Raw genomic sequence first — 26,432 nt, 5'->3', positions numbered from 1 at the left:
AGAGATCTGGCTCTGGGGACCTGGTTAGAATGAACCCAGTGCACTTCCAGTCACAATTGCATCGAATACCAGGCAACAAGTAGGGGTGACACTTTCAAAAAAAGCACTTTCCTACACAGGGTTGTCCGCAAACGTTTGAGAAATGTGGGCCTGTGAAAGAGCACATATGAATCCAGCCCCTAATAGGTGGCACAAGTGGAATCCCCAATGTTGACAGCTACAAAGGGGAGCTTTATTATGGTACGTGGGTGACGTTGTTGTTTGTTCATGTGTGCAAATGTTTGGTGGATGGCCCTCGTGGTATGGGCTGGTGGCCCTGCTGTTAACGTTACTGTTCTTGACAGACATTGTTGTTCGCAGTTTGGTGGCTCCTTTACAACCTAGTTGCGTATAATCAATAAAAAAGATAAAAAAAGAAAATATACCAGATGATCTGCTTTTTCTGTGTCCACGAATACGTTAATAAATTGTCATAAAATTGATGAATAACTCTGGGTGTTGCAATCCCGAACGTAGATTTGACAATTACTGTCGGTCTAAAGGACCTTGTTCAGGTATATCAGTGGGTATGCAACAGGATACCATCCAAAAATAACATTATTTACTGGTCAATCCGCAGAGGACTACCCTGCTCACATTGCTGGGGATCCCACAATAAATGTTCAGTTGGTGATCATAAGGATAATAAGAGATGTCTCAAATCCCGAGAAGAAGAAAGTAGTCAGTGGCATGCTACCCTCAAAGATCACACAATATTTTGTGTCAATGCTGGGTTGTGATGGTGGTAATAGATTCTGTAGAAATCAGTGAGCAGGTGCTATAAGCTACAATATGAGAACAAACAGTGACATTTGAGGGTAATTCCCTAATGATCTTCTTGGACCGCTACTCAGACACTTGGGCTGGAAAGAAAGCGTAACTCTCTGCATGAAAAGATCTGGATGCTAAAGGGATGGATGCACCAAACAGCTATGTGGTCACATTAAAGGTGCTTTAAGTGGGGCATAAATGAGTATTAATGCATTCTGAAGCAGTGATGTCACATAGACTAGTAAGAGACGCACAACTGCTTAAAGGAACGGTTTGAAACAGCAGTTTCTCAGTGACAGAAACAAAGAGGGTGGCGTAGTAATACAATTTACCAGCAATCTAACCACGCTCACCATAACTCTTAAAAGTGTCAGTACAAGCTACCTTCAAACTATATAACATAAAGGAATGAAAAGGGCAACCAAGGAGGGCCTCTTGCTTGGGTGCTCTGCGTCTGAGTTAAAATCTCAGTACTTTCCATTGAACAGCACTTTAATATTTTAAAGGGTTTGTTGAGCGAACAGGAAGGCAAGGTAAGAGAAGCTCCTATCCTTCTGGAACAAGTTTTCTTAGTAAGTCCAACTGAATCATTTATTTACAGGCTTTCTTGAAAAAATTTCACTTATTCGGGCAGTGTCCAAAGAGGCTTGGAAAAAACAGTTTACCCACCTCTTGCAGATTATGCTAAATAAAAATAGTCGGCCAGACCTGGTTTACACATTACCCCGTGTAGTCAGAATGTAACCTTTTAAATTCAGATCCACACACACACGCATACTTGCTGGATCCTAAAAAACACAGAATCATCTTTCTCTGAAGCAATATTTAAATTCTCACATGTAGCACACAAGCATCTTTACTTAACATTCTTAAAAAAAGGTAACAGCTCACACTGTACCATTAAAAATGCAAGTTGTGGGCAAAGCCTGCTATGCCCCTCTTTAAGTCAGTCACATTGTAGGGAAATATGTATATGAATGAAGCAGAGACACTGGAATGGAGACAAAAAGTCTTAAGGAGATGCAGGGTACCTTTCACAATATTGAGACCAAGGTAACAGCCAAAGATGGATTGCTAGAAATAATGTAATGCACAGAAGCAATACCAACAGGAAATATTCAAAGGAATGGGCAAGACTGATTTTTGAGTGACACAAATCAGCAAGGAATTACCTAGAATATACTTTGAATTCCATCACTCAATTGAGCCTAAAGAATAATACTATAGCATTCAATCAATGAATCTTGGTATTTCTGGTAATCCCTCTTAAAGTCAGAATTGCTACCTAAAATGAGTTAGTTGAGATGAAAGTGTGCAGACAATTCTGGTTCTCTAACAGTCAAGTAGATTGTGTCTCAACAGATGAAGGGACGGTCTTTGAAGCTGTTACTACAAAGAAGAATGTCACCTGCCAAGGACTTATTTTGCTATTTGTTTTGGGACTTGACTAGAGACACATAGTTGAAAAAGCCATTTCAAAGTTTAAGGACAAATATTCACATGCCTGTGTTTAAAGGATACTGACTGGTATCTGACCAGAATATGAAAGGTTCAAAAGTGTAAGGCCCACATGTTTGCATATACAGATACTGTCCACAAATTATTTAGAGAATGTTAAATAGGAATTTGGTGGGATAACAGATCTTTAAATAATAAGGGTGCGCCCTTCACTAGTTAGGGTTTCCGGATTGCCTGGTGCTTTGGGGTGGGAAAGATCAGAGATGACACTTGGATTGAGGGCTGATGGGTGGAATTCGAAGTAGTGAACTGACAATTCTTGGGGTACGCTGGTCGACACCACCAATTAATATTCTCATGTCTCAGTGTACATGGGTATCCATATATGGAAGTGATTTTATGAGTCATGGAGACTGCACTGCTGTGGAAATCTCAACATTATTAGCAGTAAAGGGGTGTTAATCCTAAACTAACATTTAAACTGATACTGTACAGATTGAGTTCTGTGTAGATGTGTATCTGAGAGTTATTACAATAAATAATTTTTTTTTAAAAGGAAATGCATTGCAATGCCTCCTCCAGATTGGTATGGGGAGTGTACATGTAGCATATCATATTTATCCCCCACTAAATTATCAGGTAAGTAAGGGAAGACCGTGTGAAACAGAATGTCTGTTTGTGAAAGCATATCTACGGTATAGAACAACAAGTCTACCATTTGTATAGAACATTTGCTCCTCTAAAACTTACAAAAGCAGTATTTAAAGTAGTAGATTTATTCTTAAAAAATACATATTACAATCAGTATTAAATATATATGCCTATGAAACCTTAAGAAGACAGTCTGTGTGATTTCCTTTACCCTCATCAACCTTTAACCATGAAAACCTTGCTTGGGGGCACACTGGGAAAGGGAAAAGTACAGTGATCGCATTGTGTAGGAAAGTGCCCTTTTTAACATGGTTACGCCCCACTTTTTGCCTGGTATCTGATGCAACTTTGACTGAAAGTGTACTGGTTTCCTGCTAACCAAGCCCACGGTACCAGTGTTATTTCCCCATAATGTACCATTAATCCACAATGTGGCAACACTTTAGAGTCCAAGAAAGTCCCTAGTAAATGGTACCCATGGTACCTAGGGCATTGGGACTAAAGAGGGTCCGTAGGGGCTGCAGCATGAATTGTGCCACCCAGAGGGACCACTCAATAAGTTCATGCAAGCTGTCATTGCAGCCTGCATGTCTTAGTACAGAGAAAAGTGAAGAGTCGACATGACAAACATCCCTGAATACCATGCCTGCCAAGCACTATGGGCCAGATGTAGGTAGCCAAATACCGGTCGGTAACGGCCGAAATTACCGAATTTCGGCCGTTACCGACCGGTATTGAGCTTTTTAGATGTAGGTGTCATTTTTTAAGGATTCAGTATTTTACCGAATCGGTAATTTAAGGATTCGGTAAAATACCGAATTCTTAACATACCGATTCGGTAAATTACCGAATCCAGGATGTAGGGACCACTCAAGTTAGTGCATTCCTCAGTTAAGGATTCGTTAATTACCACCAACTAGAAGTTGCTGGTAAATAATGAAAACCTTTGAAAAATCTTTTTTTTTGGCTTTTCCAACGGTGCCATGTTGCAGACATACATGCCCTTAGAGCATGTATGTCTGCAACATGTGCACCCATACCCAATTGAGGGGTGCAACAGGGTGTCAAAGTGACACCCTGCCACCCTTCAATTTTCCCCCCTTTTACCGAATCGGTATTTACCGATTCGGTAATTGACCTTCATTCCTATGGGCCTCCAGGTATAGATAAGTCACTCCTACAACAGGCCTTACAGCCCTAACGAATGTGCAATATACCCATGTGTGGGCAAGGTGCAATATATCCATGTGTGGGCATACCTGCAAGAGTGGATAAGTCCCAGGGATATCTAAGTCCATTCTTAGGTACCACAAGTGCACAGGGAAACCATGCCGAGTACATGGGCTGGACACTCGTGATTATGAGTTCCCCAGCTACATGATGGCTTCCCTGTACCCTCAGATGTTTAGTACCAAACATCTTCTATTAATAAACCCACACTGATGCCAGTGCTGGATTTATTAATAAATGCACCAGAGAGCACCTTAGAGGTGTCCCCTGAAAATCTACAGACTACTAGTGTGTTGACTGACTGGTTTCGACCATCCAGCCATCCTAGACATGTTTCTGATCTCCTGAAGTGAGAGCAATCACTCTCGGAGGTCGAGAAACAAAGCATGCTCTGGGCAGAACCTGCCCAGTTCCTGCGTGGAGCCTCTTCCACGCTGCAACTGCATTCCAGGGCAGGAAGCTTCAAAGGCTATGCCACCTTTGTTACGCGACCCAGGCCTCTCCAGATAGTGGAGATGCCATGCCACCACCCTCCCCGTCCTAACCACACGTTTTTGGGCAAGACAAGTGGGAAAATTAGAAGATTAGGAGGTGTGTCCAGCACCAAGCCGGCATCACCCCTAGGGTGGCCTAGCTGATCTGTACACCACCTTCTCAGATTCTTCCATCTTGTCTTGGACAGAATTAGCCTTCTAGGGTCAGGGTTATGACCACTTCCCACAGGAAGTGGTCATATAGAAGGTGTAGATCCCCTAAAAGTAGGTAGCCCATTGACTAATACCTGTCACTCTCCTTAATGCCCCTAAATTGAATATTTAGGTGTCACCCCTGAACCCAAGAACTCAGATTCAGCGGATCAAGAGAAGAAGCAAGAAATGCAGAAAACCTTTGAACTTTTGGTTCAAAACCCTGCCTGCTCGTAACTCTCTCGACAATCGCAACAGAGTGACTCATCCTGCAGGTTGGAGAGCTACCACAGTCTTGGGTTGCCTGTCAGCCCTTCAAAAATCGCCTACAGCCTCCCTTGGAGTAGAGGAGCTACTGCCCTGCAGTCACCAATAAACAGAGTCCGGCCCACCATCTGGCATCTCCCTGACTTGACCGACACCACAGACGACCAGGAAGAAGTATTCGTGCTCTGGAGGGTCAAAGTTGTCTTCCGACCCAGTGTGAAGACACCAGGACCAACCGGGGCCGTGTAGCATCAACCCCCAGGGTACCAGACGCTCTGCACCAAACACAAACAGCAAGAGTCTAATCCAGATACTTACTGCAGCACGACCGAGCAGCTGTCGAGGGACATCGGCATCACTGAGACCCACTTTGTGAGTGGCCCAGCTATCCTGATTTTGCCCCTGCCAGCTGCTTGTCCCTAACAGTGAGGAATATCTCCGCACATCCAGCTCAATCGACTTAACCACTCTGCACCCAAGTCGCCCAGCCCGAGTACCGAGGAACTGGCTATGTCCCCTTGCTCCAAGGCCCCTGGCGAATCAAGTCCCTGTTTGGGAGATCTTGAACTTGTCCCCAAGTCCCCCTGTGCAGCCTGTTTTCAGGAGGCCCCCTTCTCCATAACGCACATCTACCAACCTAACCAGCACCCTGTTCACAGCTAATCCTGGCCAGTTCCTGAAAACCGCTTGCAGTAATTTGGACCTTGGCTCACTACAATCCAAAACCCAGAAAGTGAACACCAGAAACCGACTATACTTACCTTTATGCATGTATGTCTTTTCCTTCCGTAGAATTGCTTTGTGCGTAAAGGTGCAATATTTTGAAAGATTTACATACCTATAAGAATTGCCAACAAAAACATTACTTACTTTTGAACTACATTTTTGGTTTTAAAAAATCTATAAAAATAAGTGTTATTTTTCTAATTTGATATCGGATTTATTCTTTGAGTGTGTGTCATTTATTGCCTCAGTGAGTACAACAAACTTTTAGCACTATCCTCTTATAAGCCTAACTGCTTGCCCACGCTACCACAAAAGAGAGCGTTAGTACTGTCTTCTTTAGCCTCTGTAAACCAAATGGAGATCCACTGTGTACTTAGGTTTAGTGCTTCATACAGAGAGCTAGTTTCCTGTACATTGTCTTTGCGCGGATGTCACAGATCTCTTTGTTTTCCATTGTATCTCCTAACTTTCTAACATTCGCCTCCCTCCCTGTCTATCTCCATTTTTTTTTACCTCTGTCTCTAATGCTCATGTATTGGTCTCTCTCTCCTCTCTGCCTTCCAGTAGGTCAGATTTTTCCTTCCTCGTCTTCACATCCTATGTCGGTTTCCAGTTCTACCTTTCACTTTGACCTTTTGACTCTACCTACAATTTGCCTGCCCATCCTCCATCAAAAATGTTTTTGTGCCTAATGCCCCAACATATTCACTCTCTAGGGAAGAATAACTGTACCACTATAAGTAGGAGAGTCTGGATGGCGGGATAATGGGGATTTTCTCATAATTCTCCAGGATTCATTATTTTTCAATGCATGCATACAACATTGCCAGTGTTGGTACTGCCAGTGAGCTGAGTCTAGTCATTTTGTGAATGGAGATTTATTCTGTGGTTGCAACATTTTCACAATTTTGATGCTAATTTCAGGACCTGATGAGAGTAATTTCTTTTTGATATTCTAATCACTGAAGCAAATTAGTCAAGACATATGATGAGAATTATCCAAGAATAAGAATGCTGAATGAAGATCACACAATTTTCCAACTCGCATTCGAATTCGAACACACATTTGGGACAGAACAAGTTCCCTGACTGGAGCTGAAGAACGTGTGCCCAGGGACCTACCTTGAAGGAATGAAGTGACCAACTGCTTAGATGGAACATCAAAGGTGTCCTTGCATGAGAAAAAGGAAAGTAAAGAAGCTAAGGTGGTGTCAAGATGAGACTGCTGCTGCAAGACCAGCACCCCTCACACTGAAGGGAGAAGTCAGGATGATGTGAGTATCCGTGCTGTGTGTGCTGAGCCATTGAAGTGCCTGCGATTGTAGGGCCTTCCTGAAGATTAACACAATGCTTAGCAGGCTAGCCCAGTCAGAGGATGTAGTGCCTAGATGTGACAGGTGCTGATAGACTCATGGCCACATTTGGCTCCTGGCCTGTGTCAAGGAGGCAGGTATACTCAAAGAGGATACTGATGCTGGAATATCTCTATTGTGAGCCAGGGTGGGCTCCTACCAAAGTTTGGGTGATGTGCTAGTGTTTGGGCCCGAGGAAGATGCTGCAAAGCAAGGCCCACCAGATGGCAATCAGTGCGACTTGAGCATAGCTGCTCCACTGCTGATGCTGGTGCTGCCGATGCTCACCAGGCAGGGCATGTGCAGGCAAACATACCACAGACCACAATATTATCGGCTGGGCTGGAGCAGAAAGCAAACAATCCCTGCCCAGTAGGCCATGCAAGGAGCATACCATCTAGAGTGGAGATGCTCCACTGACACAAACAAGTGCAGACCCTAAACTGTAGATCATGAACATGATCTAGGAATAAAAAGTTATGGGCGGCTACTATTTCAGAAGGAAGGGGTACCATTATCCCACTGTATCTAAAATTACCTGACTCTTGGGTGTGGGGGTCAGCAAGATCACAGTATGTTAGAGGTTACTGCAGGAACAGTACCTCCATGGGTCTCTCAAAGTAGGATCATAGGTCCATTAAGCATTACTGATTAAACTGTATCCTCGTGTAATACCAGACATCTAACTACACCAGGGCCCATAAAAGGAGGTACAAGCGTATTTTTTTTTTTTTTAATATATTCTTATATAGCGCCTGAATAGACCCCCGGAGGGGTATCTCCGCGCTTTGCCAATAAGAATATTGCTCCAGATGTTAGATCAGGGAGGATAGTGCTTATTACCAGGGGACAGTCAATGGCTGGAAAATAGGTGTGTTTTTAGGGTCTTCCGGAAAGTCAGATGGCTGGTGAGAGATCTCAGCTCAAGAGGGAGAGTGTTCCAGAACCTGGGTCCCACATGGGCCAGCGCTCGGCCTCCTTGTCTAGACTTCTTTATTCTGGGTACCTGTAGAAGCTCCAGGTTACTGGAGCGCAAGGAGCGTCCAGGAACATATGGCTGGAAGATTTTGGCCAGATATTTTGGACCATCACCTATCATACTTCTATGAATAGTGCATAGAGTTTTGAACTGTACTCGCTTCCTCACTGGCAACCAATGGAGTCTGGTCAGCAGGGGGCGAGAGGGAGTCCTAAAAGGTACATTAAGGACAGCCCTTGCTGCTGTGTTTTGGATCACTTGTAACTTTTTGAGTTGTCCTTCATTAGCTCCTAACAGAAGACCGTTACAATAATCCACTCTGCTGATGACTAACGCCTGCACAAGTGTTTTTCTGTGGCAGTCTGGCAGATAAGGGAACACTCTTTATAGCATGCCAATTGCCCGAAAGCAAGTGCTGGCCACTTGATTTACATGGTCCTTAAAAGTGAGTGTCTGATCTAAAAGTACTCCCAGGTTTTTGCCCGTGCTCTTAGGACTGGGAACAGGTCCTAATTCCAAGGGCCACCATTCAGGTGACCAGTATGTTGCTGCTTGACTAAACAGCATGACCTCTGTTTTCCCTATGTTACATTGAAGACAGTTTGATGACATCCACTTGGATATTGCCCTCATTCCATCTGCAAAAGATCTTTTTATTGCAGGTGTCAGATTTTTAAAAGGGAAAAGGAGTTGGGTAAGACATGGAGTACACTTCAACTTTTATGTACAGTTGTGCAAAAGTAAAGTACTTTTCCTTTTTGTACACCAAAGCACTGACATGAGACTGATTTGTTGATTGTTGCTAGAAGGCCGATTGAATTCTAAGTCTATAACCCCACACTACCTCCCTGAGTATGTCTTAAAGTGCTTGACTTCGCTGCAGGAGGTTTAAGTGTTAAAGAGATGTACTTGGTGCTCTCTTTTGGGCTTAATAATAAAGTTAAGTCCTAGGTGGCCAGTGGTAACTGAATCTAATTGTCACAATCTTAGCCAGCCTAGTAACCAATGAATGGCCTGGGGCTCCTGGAAAAGTTCCAACATATGCAGTCTTATCTCGCTCATGATGAGCAGGACTCAAATTAAATCATGAATTGAAGCAATACTCTGATTATGGGCATGTAATATTGATTTGGCATACCTTATAATAACACTAGGAGTTATGAAATCAGCCATTTATATGATTATTAAAATATTAGAAAATGCATAAAAAAGTAGCTTTGAATGTGTCTGGTTATCTTAATTTAGAGAAATTACATTCATTTAACCCACAGTTCAAATAGTCACACTATATGTAAAGAGCCACAAAATCGACATCTTAAGCAACTGGGAAACAGTATTAAAGGTACGAACAGAGACAAGAAATCATTCTTTCACCTTGTCTGCCAAAATGGCCAGTGTCCTCTCAAGACCATTGGCGGATCTGTCCTTGGCTGCTCTTGAGAGTCTTTCTGCATAGTAGCTGACTTGGGTCTTCAGAGTGTTAATGTTTGCAATAATCTCCTTTGCCCGAACAATATCCTGGGGTATGTAAATGATGGACTGAGAGGCTAGAGAAGTACTGAGGAAACAGGGAAAGAGCAAACAGAAGATACATTAAACAGACAAACCAGTGTTAGAACATACTACAAACTTGCCCCGTGAGTCATTCGTTCAGGCTACACACATGCCATTGTCAACCTACCAGATACGCAGCACTATCTTTTGCTCTACTCTATTAACAGTGAAATATCCCAAAAGAAAAAAATGGGTAATAATAGGAGTCACCCCAAGCGCCAATCAGTTGTGATACAACACAAAGGTAGCTCTGATTTAAAATTATTTTTATTTTCAACTAGAAAAGATCCAGATAAGGACTTCAGTTTTCTTTTTAGCTCCCTAAGAGACATCCGACTCCCAACATAAATTACTTTTGGGAAAATAACTTGCTGCACCCTTCCAATGGCTGCTACTGAAATAGTATGTACACAAAGTTCACTGCTAATAGGTCACTTCTATTGGCAATTGTCAAATTGTGTGCATGTCTTACTGTCAGAAGTAAGCTCAATGACATTTGGATATCACTGCAGGTTTAATCTCTCCTGCTCAGGTTTCTTTACTCAGTGAAAGATCCTTGGCGTGTACCTGGCATCAATGTTCAGTGAGCATTTTCCCACTTAATCCCTGGTTTAACAGTGCCTGTGTAGTGTGTGGTGTGTGGTGTCCACATCCAGGTAAAATAATGCGGAGAGGCCTATGACTAGAAATTTACATTACAATTGCCAAAAAGCATGGATTGTGCCATCTTACAAAGTCTTTTTATTATGGGGCTGGTTGAACTTCTATGACTTTAATGGAATAGAAGGACTTTCTGAATACCAAGTGTGATACGGCTGTTTTGGCATGGCAGCTATTTGTTACTTAAGACTTTTCATGACTTGGAAGGTGTGGGAAGGGCCGTAAACTCATATTGCAGTTTACCCAACTTTTGTTCAACATTCAAGTTTCAGCCTTTTGTTACTTGGGATACACAAATTAAGAGAGCCAATGTTACTCTTGCCACTCCATAATTTGAAGTTTCAATTCATTGTGTCTGTTTAATGAGTGGTGTCCATACGATGATCGAATAATGTAAAGAGGTATATGACTGTAAATTTACATTACAATTCCCAAAAAGCTGGGATTGTGCCATCTCCCAATGTATATTTGCTAAGGGGTACACACTCAGTAAAAATAATGACTGCAACACTTTGGTACTATGACTCCCCGATGTCAATTTGGAAAAGTTGTGTTCCCTTGTAGTCCCAGTTTGCAAAATTGGACGACCAGAAAAAAGGAATACTACACTTACAAAGAGAATTAATAAACTAAACACCTCTACAGTATATTCTTCACAAAAATGTTACTTATTGTGCATTAAGTGTTTTCCAGAAAAGGAGGTTATGTGTATAGATAAATGACTTTCACCAATAATTTACTAATTAAACAAGCAACTGAAAATGAAGTACTGTTTATGATAACATATATTTTGTTTATTGGAAATGGCATGGCTTGTTGACATACATCTGCATTCCAAACTGCAAACACTCTTTCAAATGAATAGCGTTGACCCGAAAAAAGCCAGAATGAGCTCCGGAATACTAGGAGCCTCAAACATACAGAGTGCATCCATGTATATCACTGCAGAGCTAATTCACAGCCATGTGCTGCTGTCTGCCTTCTAGAAACTGACAGGGATCAGGGAAAAGATCCACAGGCTTACCTAACAAATTTTCACCTGCAAAAAAGAGGCAGTGCGACACAAAGTCAAGTAGGTGCTTTTGAAAGCTTGAAATAATTTATTGTAATAGAAAAACTCAATAAATGAGGTCACATGTTATTTTTAAATATTTTTCTGGTTAATATGGAAGAGAAATAATCTAGGCAAAATTTCAGTTCTAGATTTTCATGGCTGTGTGTGACAGCAGGGAATTAGCAATTTCTGGGTAGTTTTCAAACTGCAGTTCTGGTAACAGCTGTCATTGGACGTAGAGTGTTGCTGGTGGGAGTACAGAACGCAAAGTGCTGTCGTTCCTAAATTACATACCAACAAATCATTGCAAAACAACAAGCAAGCACAGTGAAGCATGGCAGTTCAGACAATGGAAGTAAATACAAAATACAAATGCATTTTTCTGCAGATGACAGGTGACTAGGGGAGGTGAAATAAACAGCATAATACAAATTATACTATTTTGTGCCAAAGTGACAGAGGGACACTTCTCTCAACAGGCTCTCAAAAACAGAAAACTCACCAACACTCCTCAAAACTGCTAAAAAAGGAAATCAACAAAAATTAGCAAATTGTTAGCAAATGGCAAAAGCACAGCGGAAAAAAATGAACACATTAATTAAAGGAAGAAAATAAAGTGTTTAAGGAATCATCATTGGATTAAAAGAAAAAAAGGCTTTGCCACTCATTCTATGAAAACAGCTGGGCGTGGCTGTGTTGAGGAGGGATGAACAGGTACACATTCCTTTTGGAGCGCATAGTAATACGGTCAGGAACCATATGGGATCTAACACTCTAGCAAAGCGTCACTGTGCTTAACCATCATGAGTGCGCACCTCGGAATGGGCAATAACATGCAATATTTGTATGTTATCCCACATTATGAGGAGTGTAAATCAGGACTGGTGCAAATTGGGCACCTGATAAATATCGAACCAAGCTCACTCTTTAATGGGCACTTACCAGGTGTGCACTTCTCACCTGGGAGGAAGGCACTTTGCACCCTTCCTGGAATGAGGGACTCTGCAGTTTTCACCTGTGAGGCTGATCAATTTACGTTCGACTCTGAACGAGGGCCTCTGCAAGACATTTTTCTCTGCTTTGCTACCCAAATAGCTTGATTTTCTTCTCAAGGCTCTATTTTGTTGATTGAACCACAACGTCTTGAAGTATAAGGACTTCATGCAAGCTAAAGGCAGCTGGACCTTTAGCAAACATTAACAGGTAACACTGCCCATTTCTCACACGTCTCCACCCACCCCATTACGTTTATCTGTGTTTAAAACAGTTCACTACTCAGTTGAAATTGTATATGTAAGTGAAGTGAATGCATCCTTTATTAGGTCGAGAATTCGAGACCTCTTGTAAATACTTTAGTAGATACTTTAGTATATATACTTTAGTATATACTTATATGTGTATGTACTTTGTGGGCTCTGGAGCTCAGCCCTAGGACTTGTCTGCTTCCGCTTAGGGACTTTTTTTCTGTTCAACTACCTCCATTTCACTGTCTTGATAGAAAACTACCAGCAGAGGTCAGTAAAATACCAGAATTGTTTTCTGCTGAGGGACTTTCTTTTCATTATATTTCTGGCAACTGCCTCTATTTGACTTTCTTGATGGAAAACGATCAGCAGAGGTCAGTAAAATACCAGTATCACTTTAGCATTCTCTATATTCCAGTCCATAGAAATTGTCTTCCATGAGCACCCGTAGACAATAATATTTGTTTAAATCTTGGATTTTCAGTGATATGACCGCAGAAGGCCCTGCTTTTATATTAAAAACAGAGCTTTGGACTGTACAATTTCCTGCTGAAAGGCAATATTTCTCTCCATGTGCTCCAATACCTGGAGTGAAGTAGTGTGGCTCACTGGTTAGAGGCGGCAGACCCGAGAGCAGAGGACGGCCCGGGACCAGGGTTCGATTCCCGGCGCGGCAGGTTTCTGGACCAGGGTCAGCGGACTCGATAATTCTCTCGCCTCTGTGCCCACTCTGATCAGCGATCACACTCGGCAACTCTGGGCATTAGCTTGCCTCATCTTCACTAACGGCCCCACCAGACCGCCGGGAGATACCCATTAAGGGACCATCTCTCAGGGAAGCCAGGAAGGGTTTCGCAGCGGTCGAAGCGCCTTGGGACCCTACGGGTAAGTAGTGCGCTATATAAATGCCTATACATTTACATTAACATACAGTTTGGTACTTACTTTTCCTCCATGTTAAAGAACAGTAGATGATTCAGCACCAAGGCTAATGTGCTGCAGAGCTAAATACATATAAGGTCCCAAAGTCAAGACCAATTGCATTGCAAATGCTTGTTTTTAACACAAGCCACCCCGAAGACACTCAACTACTCAGTGTGTACACATATAATGTGTTTCAGGCCACCACCAAGACTTTCTGATTTCACATAGAAAAAGTCCTAGAATCTAGAACCTTTACAGTAGGGTCATTTTAGATAAAAGGATCTATTGCAAACTTTTAGAGTCAGTTTTCTCTGTGAACAAAAAGTAAGCAGATAGTATTTAGAGTATACAAATATGGCAGTCATCAGGACTCATCTTATTTTACTATACTGTTAAGAACATAAGAAAGTATAACTTTTGGCTGAAGGATACGCCTGGTCTGAAAGACTCTAGAGGACTACTTTGGGATATAAATAGGAATGAAGAAGGAGCTTATTTAACAAAACATCAACTTCAGTTGACATTCATGGACTCTGTACTTGAAGTGGACATACACTTATAAAACTATAAAACATGCTCCTCGTCATTATTGCTTTAAATCCTGCTAGATTTCCCCCCAAAACTCTAATCAATAATTTAAAAAATATATTTTTGGAAGCTTCTTTATTATTTATACTGTTTTGTTATTTGAGCTGCCTTCGTCTAAAACAGGAGTGACAAGTGGATTTATAAAGTGCTTGAGAACCAACTGAGGTGTATTGCCAGAAACTCAGAGATTCAACAAGAGTACAGACCGCAGAATAAAAAGCCAGGTTTTAAGGGTTTTTCGAAATTGCAGAAAATTTACAGTTGATCAAATATGAATTAAAAGTAATTCCAAACACTACGGCCTTGATTTTGATGTCGGTCGGAGGCTTTCCGACCGACATCTTTGGTTTTTATTCCGACCACCGTATTACGAATATGGTGGTGGGAATTGAAACCAGCTAGTCAATCCGGCTGGCAGGGCCAGTCGACAGTCGGAACCGGAATGTAATCCCTTAAGGACGGCGTTTCGGCCATCTGGATAACAATGTTTGTTTCCCACAGGCTTTTCATGTCGGGTTTTCTGACATGAAAAGCCTGTTGGAAAGCACCTTTGAGGGCTCCTTGCAGGGCCTCATTGCAACAGCAGCCTCCGGTTGGATGCCTGGGAGGCACATACGGTGCCCCCTGTCAATCCCTGCACTGTGTGGTGCCTGCCACATGATGCAGGAATTAGCAAAAACTCCTATTTCTCTATTGCAGCTTGTGCTGTGGACAGATTCCAACCGCAGCACAAGTTCCCATGGAGAAATGGGAGTGTGCGACTGCACCATGTGCGGTAGCATACAAATACTGCGGTCGGGACCGCCAACTGGAAGTCGGTCAGTCCCAATTCTGCAACAGTGTCGGGAGGACGTGAGTCCGCCCGACATCGTAATGAGGCCAAACATGTTTGACATTCAAATATGGTGCTCCTTGGCATGTTTTACTTATATTGGAACAGTTGGCAAAAAAGTATTGGCAGAGCGGAGAATACAAGCTGATTGATAAGAAACGAGAGCTTGGCTAAACATTTGGGACTAGAATCAAATAAACTTTAAAGCAAATACATCAGCTTTCGAAAATAAGTTTCTTCGCATTTGAAATAAGACAGCCATCAGAGGAGGGCAAGGCGTGCAACCGATTACACTAGAAAAAAGTAAAAGGCTGCATTTTTTTTGGTGGAAAGAAAAAGAAATGCATACTTTTACTTTGCAACTTTCAATGCCTGAAGACATGTCATAAAATGGAAGACAGCCTTCAAAAGAGAAAAGCTCACAAAGCTGAAATTCTGCACGAGCAGAAGCACATTTTAAAAGGAAAAGTCAGTAGAAGTTAAAATATTATTATTCAGGCACAGCATATTTCATTTCCTTAAAAAGTGTTTGTGCCCATCCCTCGTTTCTCTAATTTTTTTCACCCAATCATATTGTTTGATAAAACTCCACTTGAAAGGCTATCATGTGAGACTGCATACTTACTTCTTTTTTGCCTCTTCAAATTTGTGAAGGTGTTTCCGTAGTCCTCCTGTTTTAAACCCTTGGCAGTGGGCCGCTGGAGCACCTATAGTCACAATGTCATAATTCTGATCTGGAAGAGAAGACAGCAACTCTGTGAGGCATTCCAATCCTTCTGGTTTGCACCTTTGCTATGGTTTGAAACTTGCTACATAGTCGCCCGTTGTATGTTCTGCGTAGAAAGACATTTTCAATTCAGCCAACCTTTAGCAGCCTGCTCTGGCAAGTCAAAAGACCAGGCTACCACTGAAAGGTGTTTACAAATTAAAAATTGACTTATTTTTTTTAAACAAATGTTATTGATTTTCATGAAAACAATACATAGATGTAGAAACAACCAGTGACCATGAAAAAACTGGTCATAGTTAGGGAAGTATCATACGCAGCTTTCATGTAGATACATATGCTCTACAATGTGCTTGGATGCATGATCTGTAGCTTCCGCAGCGTGTGGTGGGGTATTTCTAAGGTTACAATACAACATAAAGGTTGCCTTCTCAGCACTTTCTTTTCAGAATGGGCATTTGGTACCTACTATCTAGTTATATTTGTGGATCAGCTCTCTGGGGAGATGGGGCGAGAGAGTCCATCATGTGAGTGCACAAGACCCTGGAGAAACAGCTTCCAACCACCAATTTATCATTGTATCTAATGAGCGTGAGGAATAATTCTTCTTCAGCAATTTTCTGTTTCTCTACATCCCTCAACCCGCCTATTTTTTTTTTTTTAAATCATATTTTATTGGAAGGAAAAACAGAGTCATGAAATCAGTCACAATTAAAACGACACAATTGAAATCGAGGTACAAATCAAGCAGGAAAATTAATTTGCATACGTTTCGTCATATGGGTCCAGCTCGGGCCATAGCCAGTTCAGTTGTCGGAGATTCACAGAGTTCACCTCGATATTTGTTCCAATGTCCCCATTTCTTGTCCCATTTCTTGGGGCAGCCCCTGACTTTGTACACTGTTTTTTCGGCAATCATGCATTGGTCCATCTCAGCCATCCAGCCCACCACCAGCGGCCTCTCTGGAGCGCCCCATTTCATAGCAATGGAGCGCTTAGCAAGGAGGAAACCCAGCGCCGCCCATTGTAGTTCCAGTTCGTTCAGGTCCGTGGCTCCCCACATATTAAGGACACATTTTTTCAGAGACTGTGGGACTGTCTTACCCAGGGAGTTGCTCATCTTACGAATAGTCCGCCCCCAAAAGTGTTGAATCACGGGCAGTCCCATAGGATGTGATAGAAGGTGCCAGGTAAGCTGCAACCCCTTAGATACAACACGTCAGGGCGTCTACCAATTTTGGCCAGTGTTGGAGCGGACATGTAGGCTCTATGTAAAACCTTCAGTTGGATCAGTCGGAAAAGATGGGAGATAGCTGCTTCTCTAGGGGACATTAGGGCCGCCTGCCATTCTTCATCATCTAAAAGAACCAGGTCGTCCTCCCATTTGTTCCGCAAGGGCTGGAAGGAGTCAGGTGGATTGTTACAGAGCTTGCGGTAAGTGTAGGAGATGGCCTTTTCAGAGAGAGGTTCCGACAGTAGTCTATCATACAGGGGGGGGAAGTCTCAGGTATGAATGTGAGGTCGGGATTGCGGCGAGGATGGCGTGTTTGATTTGAAGATAGCAAAAATATTCTGTCAGTGCAAGGGAATGTTTGGCCTGCAGCTCAGCAAATGTCAGTAATTTGCCCCTGTGTACTAGGTCTCCCACTGTCGAGATCCCTATCGTGTCCCATTTGTCGAATCCCTGAAGGAAGCAAAGGGAACCCAGTCGTTGCGACCACCATAGGGGTGTTGCCTTGGTAAGTTTATCCGACCATCCCATACACTTGTTGGCCCTGTGCCATATTGCGACCGTGTGTGCCATGGCTCCTGCATATCTATTCCTGACCGGCTTGCTGTAGAGGGCCCCCAGGTATCCCTCCCTCCCGGTCTGGCATCTATCAAGGAGGAAGGCCGGATTGATGGCTGAACCATGTATCCAAGGGTTGACGGCCACCAATTGCGACGCCCAATAGTTAAGATGCAGGTTAGGCAAGGCAATTCCCCCGTCGTACCAGCCTTGGAAGAGTTTATGAAGGGCGATGCGAGCTGCCCCGCCATCCCATAGCAGAAGGTGGACGTCACTCTCCACCGCGTTAAAATAAGAATCAGGGATCGGAAAAGGACATTTTTGCATATCGTACAAGAAAAGCAGGAGCGCCAGCATTTTAAATAGGGCCGCCCTGCCAGGGAGGGAGAGTGGGAGGGACCGCCAGTGGGCCACGTCACTGTGTAATCTCCGCAAGGGACCCAATATGTTACGATAATGGAACACCTTGGGATCTGATGTAACATAGATACTGAGGTATTTGAATCCGTCTGGGGCCACTGCAATGGAGAACCCCCGGGGCAGAGTGGGTGGGGGGCCATGCAGCATACCTCAACCTGCCTATTAACTGAAGACCCTTCGAGCAGACCCGTTTAGCCAGAAACAGGGCAAGCATTACTACATTATTTTTCATTTTGATTTTGCTTCTTCAAGGTGAATGAGGAAAGACTGAGGAGCTCTGTGTAGCTGTAGCACAGGAATTACATACTGTTACCCCATAAACACCTATTTAGAAATATATCATGGAAACAGAGGGAACTCGAACACTGGTAGACATGAGCACATGTAGGCAATGAAAACATTGTAGTTTAAGGATTATTTAATACATTCCTTGTCATTAACATATGTGCTCTGCATACTACTAAAGACAATATACAGATTTGGGGTTCAACTTGTATTAAAGCTATAATGAGACTTGCTTGAACCCATGTTCAGCTGGAAATTGCTACCAGCTGACAAAATAAAAATTAAACACAGACATAACAGAGTTGAGAAAATGCGGGGCTAAGACGCAAGCATACACAACTGTTTCAGACAATGGATTGTATTGCTGGGCAACAGGTGAACTCATGTGTTAATAACTGTTTTAAAATAATGACACTGTCGAACTGATGGATTCCCACCCACAGTATTTAGATGTGGGCTGGCTGAACTGCCGTCCCGGTCAGCAGACTGCTTACCATCACTTAAGCGGCTCACCTCCTTCGACGCAGCAGACTTCTCTTCTGGCTAACAGAGTACGTGAGTACGTTGCGGCATGCATTCTATATTGAACTATTGCTGTGGCTTTTGGATGGATGCTAGCAGCACACAACTGAGTTGTCACCTGCATACCTTCAAGCACCACCTGAAGGCCCAGAGGACTGGTCATCGTTCTCTCAGTCGCCCCTCACCACTATAGCCCTGGGAGGTGAAGTTCTTGCAGATCCTACAACCTGTAGGACTGACAGGAATCCCTGGTAGAGTCAGACTAATGAGTAACAATTTTTAACTTGACACTAAACATATATGCAATGTTTGTTTTTGAATTAGCTGTTGCCAATGTGTTTTGCATTTTGTTAACATATAGCATAGCATCCTCCTCACTCCCCCCAGCCTTTATGTTTGTTTTTGAATTAGCTGTTGCCAATGTGTTTTGCATTTTGTTAACATATAGCATAGCATCCTCCTCACTCCCCCCAGCCTTACAACCAGCCCAACCTTTTATTCCTTGCTCAACTCAATTTCAAACTCCCACCCCAATCTCAAGCACACTCATTTCTTTGCAGGCACCCACTCCAACAGACACAAGCAGCACAAACACACATATACAGACAAAGAAACACACAAACAACATACAGAAACTATGGAATCACCACCCACAAGCATCACAAGCACACCCACCACCACAACAACTCACTCATCAAAACCAACACACTTACAGAAAAGCACACTACACGCAAAACACCAACTAAAGACAAACCCACACACTCATCAGATTATCAACAACACCCAAAAAAACACATGCAAACCTGCAAGACATACACCAGACTGACATGCAATGGACAAACATGCAGACACAATCACATCACCCACTCCAAGTCCCTTTACCTCCATAAGCCACTACTCTACCACCCCTCCTACCTTTGCTCCTTTTTTCTTAATTTTTTTTGGGATAATGTAAAAAATTTACATTATAGAGATATCAAACTTATTTTTACATATTTTTAATTTTACAATTGCAATTTTGTTTTAAGTGTTTATACTGGTGTGTTTATATGACCTTAATGAGTTGTAAAATAAACTCTTATGCATTACACACAAAAAAATTGCATGTAAGAGCAATGTAAAATTGCACGAGTCTAGGGCAAATGTAAACACACGATTCATAGGGAAACAAGTAATAAAGATGCTTATCTTTGATCCCGGCGATGACGGAGTTGATTTTCTTCGGGTCAAGTAGCAGCAGCAAAGGAAAGACTTGGACAATCAGGTTCAAGACGAAAACGAAAGTGTGAAGCAGGAAAAAAGGTAAGTTTCTACCTCATACCCCTTAGATTCCGCCAACTCAGGTTTGCAGGTTTCCCCGGCACAGATTCCTCGAAGGAAAGGTACATTGTAATTCACCCGGCGGTAATTTTGGCTGGACTCTCTCCAACTCTGTTTTGAATATGATGCCGTCGATGCGGGAGGAAAATTCAGGCAGGGAAGGCGGCACTCCGACAGTATTTCATCCATCGACTTGCCATCATCTAAATAGACCAGGCGGACTACCTAGTAGGCAAACAGAGAATCCGACGAAAAAACAACAGCGGGACCAAATTCACCAAGATCTAAATCGGGCCCTTAGTTACCAATGATTCCAGTGCGAAAAGTATGTTTTTCGAGCTATAAAAAGAGCATTTTTCCTAAAGGAAAATCAGTCAAAGAGCCGCCATTCTAAAGACAAACAAGAAACCTAAGATACACTGATTATCATTGTAGGGGAAAGGGGTGCTGGGTCTCCTACTTTTCCAAGGGAGAGGGACCTCAGCTATTGCTCAGTCACCTAACTGATGACTCACACCACACAGTCTACTAAGCCTACGGATGGTAAAAGAAGTACAGGCTAGTTGAATCATGGCCACAGACGCTGTTCTTGTCACGGTCAGTGAGCACTGCCAATGACTGACATCATCTCTTCGTGCTGAGGTAGGGTGGGTGGTCTCTGGCTGGGCGACGGGCAGCTGGGAAAAAATACACAGAGCATAGCTGTTTTCTGCCTGATATGCTGTGGTGAAGGTAGTGGACGGTCACTGGCTGCATGACAAACTGCTGGTGAATTTTAATACATAATCCGGCCACAGGTTGTGAGCCAGAAAGAGATAAGAAAAACTCAATAGCCATATCGTACAGTGCCTTTCCACAATAAACCCAAAATACGTGCATAAAACATAAACACTTTAAGTATGATCTACGTAAGTAAGTAAACATAGTATTAAACATATCAGGTGTTATTTTTTAAAACAATCATTTGTTTTGTATTTTCGATGTACCTTCTTTGCAACACAAAAATGATTTTCTTTTAAAATAATACATAATAAATATTAAAGTGTATTAGCACACTTAACTACATCGTACTGCAAAAAAATAATTTGGTTAACATGCACCATGTGTTGCTTTTTGTGGGGGAGCTTTCTTTTCAAGATGGTGTCTGTGTTCATCAAATAGTCTCTAAATGCAACTGCGGCATTTGAAAACAATGCAACTTGTGCACTGCAATGAAAGCACTGCCATACAAATAGTAGCCAACAGCTTGACACTGAGAAAGAAATAGTCCTCTGTGGTGAACCAAGATGTGAGTGATAGTGTTTCAAAATAATCTTTCAATCTGTGTAATATACTGAGACATCTGGCAGATGCAGCACGCTTTCAATCCAGATCTAAAGTGGGGATCCTGACCTGGAAATGGTCCAGTTCTCATAGTAATGCAGGCCATAATGTGTGTGCCCCTAAATCTAAAAAATATGTATCTGTTGCAAACAAGAGCTTGTTCCTTGCTTTGGAAAAATCGATATTCAAGCAGAAACATTCATTCACAGTTCATTAAAAAATGACACTATGCGTACTGGAGCAGTAACGTGAAGTGTGATTTCTCCCTACTTTCTCCACTGCTAATCAGCCATTGGCTGACATGGGACCATGCAGTAGAATTTCTTGCAGATGACATTGAAAGTCTTTATCCCACCCACAAATAGTGTGTCTCGTACCAAGGCAGCATGTACAGCTCTGGTCTACAAACTAGTGACGGAGAGCGAGTACGCCTGTTCTCAAGTTGTGTTACTGAAGAATCATACTAGTGCTCTTCTCCTCATTGCATGTACTCCAAAGAGCCCTTCACTTCTAGGAATTATGACTTGCTTCAGGGCTTAAGGCTGAACATTGACTTCTGCAGTGCAGCTTAGAGACATGATAAACATAGCAATATAGTTGATGCATTGGACAAGTATTCAGAGAAGGGTGGAGATGTGTTACTTGATGTATGTAAATCAATGGCAAAACGAAAACTGAGAAACCACATTGGAGGAAACCAAATATGGAAAACCACTTTTAATTAAAGACAATTTGAAGGAAATGCAAATACATCTAAAATTAAAGGAAATGTTTTAAAGAAAAGATCATTTTAAGGAAACATACAAAATCACATACTTGGGTGAAGATTAGTGGTAGTGAGGGTTTTTTGGCTTATGGGATGGGTGGTGTTTAGGTGTGATGAGAGGTTTTTAGGGTTCAGGGATGGGTGGAGTTTAGGAGTACTGAAGTGATCGAGGGATCAAGCATGTGTGGAGTTTAAGGTGGTGAGGGAGTTTTAGTCACGGATGAGAGGAGTTTAAGGGTGGGGATGGTTTTGAGGGTTCGGGGATGGGTGGAGTTTAGAGTGATGTGGGGTTTAAGGGTTCAGGGATAGATGGCATTTCTATGTAGAAAGGCTAGTTAGGGTTCAGGAATGGGGGAGTTTAGGGGTGGTGAGGGGTGTTTGGGGCCAGCAATGGGGGGTTTTAGGGGTGGTGAGGGTTTTTAGGGTTCAGTGATGAGTGGAGTTTAGAGGTGGTGTGGAGTTTCGAGGGGTCAGGGATGGGTGGGGTTTAGGTATAGAAAGAGATTTTTAGGGCTAAGGAATGGGTGGACTCTATCGATGATGTGTGAGTTTTCATTTAAGAGATGGGTAGAGTTTAGGAATAGAAATAGCTTTAAGGGTTCAGGGATGGGTGGAGTTTAGGTGTGGTGAGGAGTTTTTAAGGTTCAGAAATGGGTGGAGTTTAGGTTTAGAAAGGGCTTTTAGTGTTCAGTTTATGTGTGGGGAGGCATTTGTGGGTGACTGAGATTCATGGTGTTACGGGTAGTGAGGGTTCAGCAAATTAAAGACATCCAAAAGTAATTGTCAATGTCAATGGTATTGATATGAAATAATGTGCACTGACACAAAGGCTTGAAATAAAATCCCTTTGACAAAAACTTTCTGAAAGTAAGACCCCCAACAACTTCATTTATACCTTAAAAAAAGACATCTATGAATGGGTTTCTATGAAATGGTAAATGCCATTCACTTTGAAAATTTCCATTAAACTGTTTAGATGTAATGGTTTCTCAGTAATGGTATTTCAGTCAATAATTTTGCTATAAAATTACATACCACTGTGGCACTCTTTTCAAGTCTCTTGGGAGAAGCTTGAGACTCTTGAACAATCATCACTCCACAGGTAATTTTACGAGCAGCAGAATCTTTGACTTTTGTTACATATGAGTACTGTCAAATGCAATGTAAGGCTATGTGTTAGCATCCCCTTAAATAAAGGATGATAGCTCAGCATAATGGCAAAGTATATATCCTCCACAATTGATAAGGAAAGTTCCAGCTACAATACTCTTTCTTGGTTGAGACTACATGGTTGCCAGATACCACTTTTGAGGGGGAAAGATTTTTTTCTGTTTACAAAACTGTATTTTGAGGCGTGATTGCTAACCGGAAAGTCCCTATGTTAGCATTTGCTGTTGAAATTTAGAAAACTTTTTTTCAGTCAAAGTCCTGCAGATGTTGTATGCTTGGCACTAATAAAGATTTCTCTTTACCAGGACCTACAGCTCTAACAATCACCAACTATAGATATTCTAGATTGCTGCTCTGTTTGACTATATCAAGTGGAGTTTTCAGATGTACAGTCACTACAAGGCCCCTTTAAAATATTTGGATGCATTGTGGACATAAAATAGGCATTTGAATGTTATTTCTTTTACTGTCACATTTACATATTCAACAATTTTTCATACAAATTTCGGTATTTTCTCCTAAACTTTAGAAACATTTTCTCCAGATGTTGGCAATTTTCTTTGCTAATAAATAATCATTCTTAGTTGACATGGGACTCTCTCAAATTGCATTTTCACTCCAGTAGATCAAAACAGGTGCCGGCATTTGGGTTTTCTGCTGCTCATAGCTTTTCTTTTAAAACCTATATTTTTCAGTTTTACAGAACATCACAATAAAAACAAGACAACAGGCATAAGTTTTCATGATAAGAATTACAGTACACACATCATGATATGACTGTACAGAAAATAAATCCAGGGACAAAGGACAATCAAAATCCCCCAAGCAACAACTGAGTTCTCCCTACATGTATGTCACGGACTGCCACTTCTTTTAAAAGGTGTTAGGATCTCCATCAGTGTATCACCCTCCCTCGTCGCCAGTCCCATCATTGTCCATCGAGGTCGTATCTGAGTCAAGATCTAGGAGAGTATCAGCCAGGGCTCATCAAGTCAGCTAGGTTGCCTTTCACCTTATCGTCTTAACTATTGAAATTTATGTGACTCTCCTCCACCAAGGACTTCTCCAATACATCATTTTGCCAGAGTGGAATCCCGGTGCCCTCTGCCGCATCCAGGTGATAGCAACCCACTGTCTTGCTAAGACTAATAACAGCTGTAAGAATTTGTATGACATGTTAAAGCCCTTCAGCCCTAAGTAGCATGCAGATCAACACTTAGGGGAAAGGGTCATGTTCAAGAGTGGGGTCCTAGTAATGTCATCCACCACCTGTCTCCAGAAGCCCTGTACTAACCAGTACTGCCAGGTTTAATGCAGAAAGACTGCCCCGCTGGTGCCACTGCATGGGCAACTATCAGTGCGAGTAGGGGGTCATACGGTGAATGTTCTTGGGCGTAAGATAGGTCATGTGAAGGAAGTTCTAGTGTACCAATTGTGGATTAATTTTTTTAACTCGCGTTCAGTCCCCGTCGACCAAACAGGTGTCCCAATCCAGGTCCCAGACTACACAAGCCCAGGGCAGAGGCCCCACTGGGCCTGCATCCATAGACCTGAACAGCAGCAGAATCAAATGACAACCTGAACCGCAGTTTATGAGGATCCCAAGTGTTTGCGAAGGACTGGGTGCTGCAGGGTAAGTTGACCAGACCACCCTTACCTTTTCTGCAAGGCCTGCATGGTACAGGAAATGGCCAGGCCAGAGAGTAAACTACTGGCAGCCCTCCTCAAAGGAGATGAAGTACTCCCCCGGGTATTAATCACCTAGGCAGGTGCACCCTCCTCCTGCCAAGTCATAAAGGACATGTCTTCCATTATCTGTCTGACTGGTTTCAGTATCCAAAGTGATAGTTCTCTGTGGAATGGGGAGCGTTTCCATACAGCCTGCAGAAACTTTGCCAAATTAGGGCAGTTTGTCGGACTATATAGGGAAGTCCCCGGGGCCCCCCATCAACAATTCCAGCAATCGTTGTGCCGCAACTGTACCAGACAGAAGGCGTTTCTCCTAGTTGTTGCCTGGGTCTAACCAATGAGCCACGTGTTGGAGGTGGGCAGCATAATAATACAGGTCGAGGCATGGGACTTTCAGTCTCACATCCTCGTACCTTTTGGTCAGTGTTGTCAGAGTCACCCTGCTACGATGTCCTGCCTATAGAAGAGAAAAGAAAATGGAGTCTAACTGCTTAAAGTCCTTTGGTGGAAGAGGGAAAGCAAATTCTGCAGTGTGTACAGTGTTCTAGGGAGTAGAGCCATTTTAGCTATAGCCATTCTGCCCCTTAAGGAGAGTGGCAACTCGTTCCAAAAGGCCACAGAAGATCTAAGCGCTTCTAAGACCCTATCCACATTATGGTGTAATTGCGGTGAGTGGGAGTGTGTTACGTAAACCCTGAGATATCTAAAGTGTGTTAATTCCCACCGCATGCCAGGAACCGGTAATTGGTCCACCGGCATGCCAACTAGTGAGGTCAATAGCAATAGCAGGGACTGACTACGATTAAGCCGGAAGCCTGACAGTTTCCTGAAATCGTCTAGTAACTGCAACAATTTGGGCACAACAGCCTGGGGTGAGGAGAGATAAAATAAGGCATCATTAACATAGAGCAAGATGGCATGTCGGGCATCTCCAAGTGGTAAACTAGTCCCCCAGGTCTCTTAATGCCATATAGCCAGTGGCTCTACTTCAAGTGCGAACAAGAGTGTTGACAATGGGCAACCCTGCCAAGTCCCAGAGCTCAATGTCCATGCCTCTGAACTGTAACACCCCACCCACACTCTGGCACTCAGGCTCTGCATAGAGGAATTGGATCCACCCATAGAAACAAGGGCCAAGACCCATAATGCGCGCCACCAGGAGCCCTTGTGTTAACGTGGCTGAGAATGCTTGGTAAAATTCAGATCGGAAGCCATCACTCCCGGGTGGCTTAGGCCGCGGCAGAATGCCAAGCGCTGGCCTAAGTTCTTCCAGTTCTAACTCTTTATCCAAGTCCTTGAAGCAACCGGCCCAAGTGAGGGAATGTCTTGCCCCTCCAAGAATGGGGTGTACATGTGAATGTCCACTGTGTTTACTTGTCACAGGTGCTTAATAAACAGGTCCACAA

General features: G+C 42.8%; 1 protein-coding gene across 5 annotated transcripts in view; it reads right to left on the bottom strand.

Annotated features, from left to right (window-relative positions):
* Nucleotides 1-26,432, bottom strand: part of INPP4A (inositol polyphosphate-4-phosphatase type I A) — a 1,119,411-nt gene that overhangs the window by 271,920 nt on the left and 821,059 nt on the right. For all 5 annotated transcript variants that reach the window (XM_086934219.1, XM_086934220.1, XM_086934221.1 and 2 more), the window contains 2 exons: nucleotides 15,641-15,749; nucleotides 9,534-9,717 (listed from right to left, as the gene is read on the bottom strand). In XM_086934219.1, coding sequence (XP_086790345.1) covers nucleotides 9,534-9,717; nucleotides 15,641-15,749 — 293 coding nt within the window. The remainder of the gene's footprint in view (nucleotides 1-9,533; nucleotides 9,718-15,640; nucleotides 15,750-26,432) is intronic.

Source organism: Lissotriton vulgaris, chromosome 8, assembly GCF_964263255.1.
Source record: "Lissotriton vulgaris chromosome 8, aLisVul1.2, whole genome shotgun sequence".
NCBI classification, from domain to species: domain Eukaryota; kingdom Metazoa; phylum Chordata; class Amphibia; order Caudata; family Salamandridae; genus Lissotriton; species Lissotriton vulgaris.
Note: the sequence above shows the minus strand (reverse complement) of the source record. Positions and strands in the feature narration are given on the sequence as shown.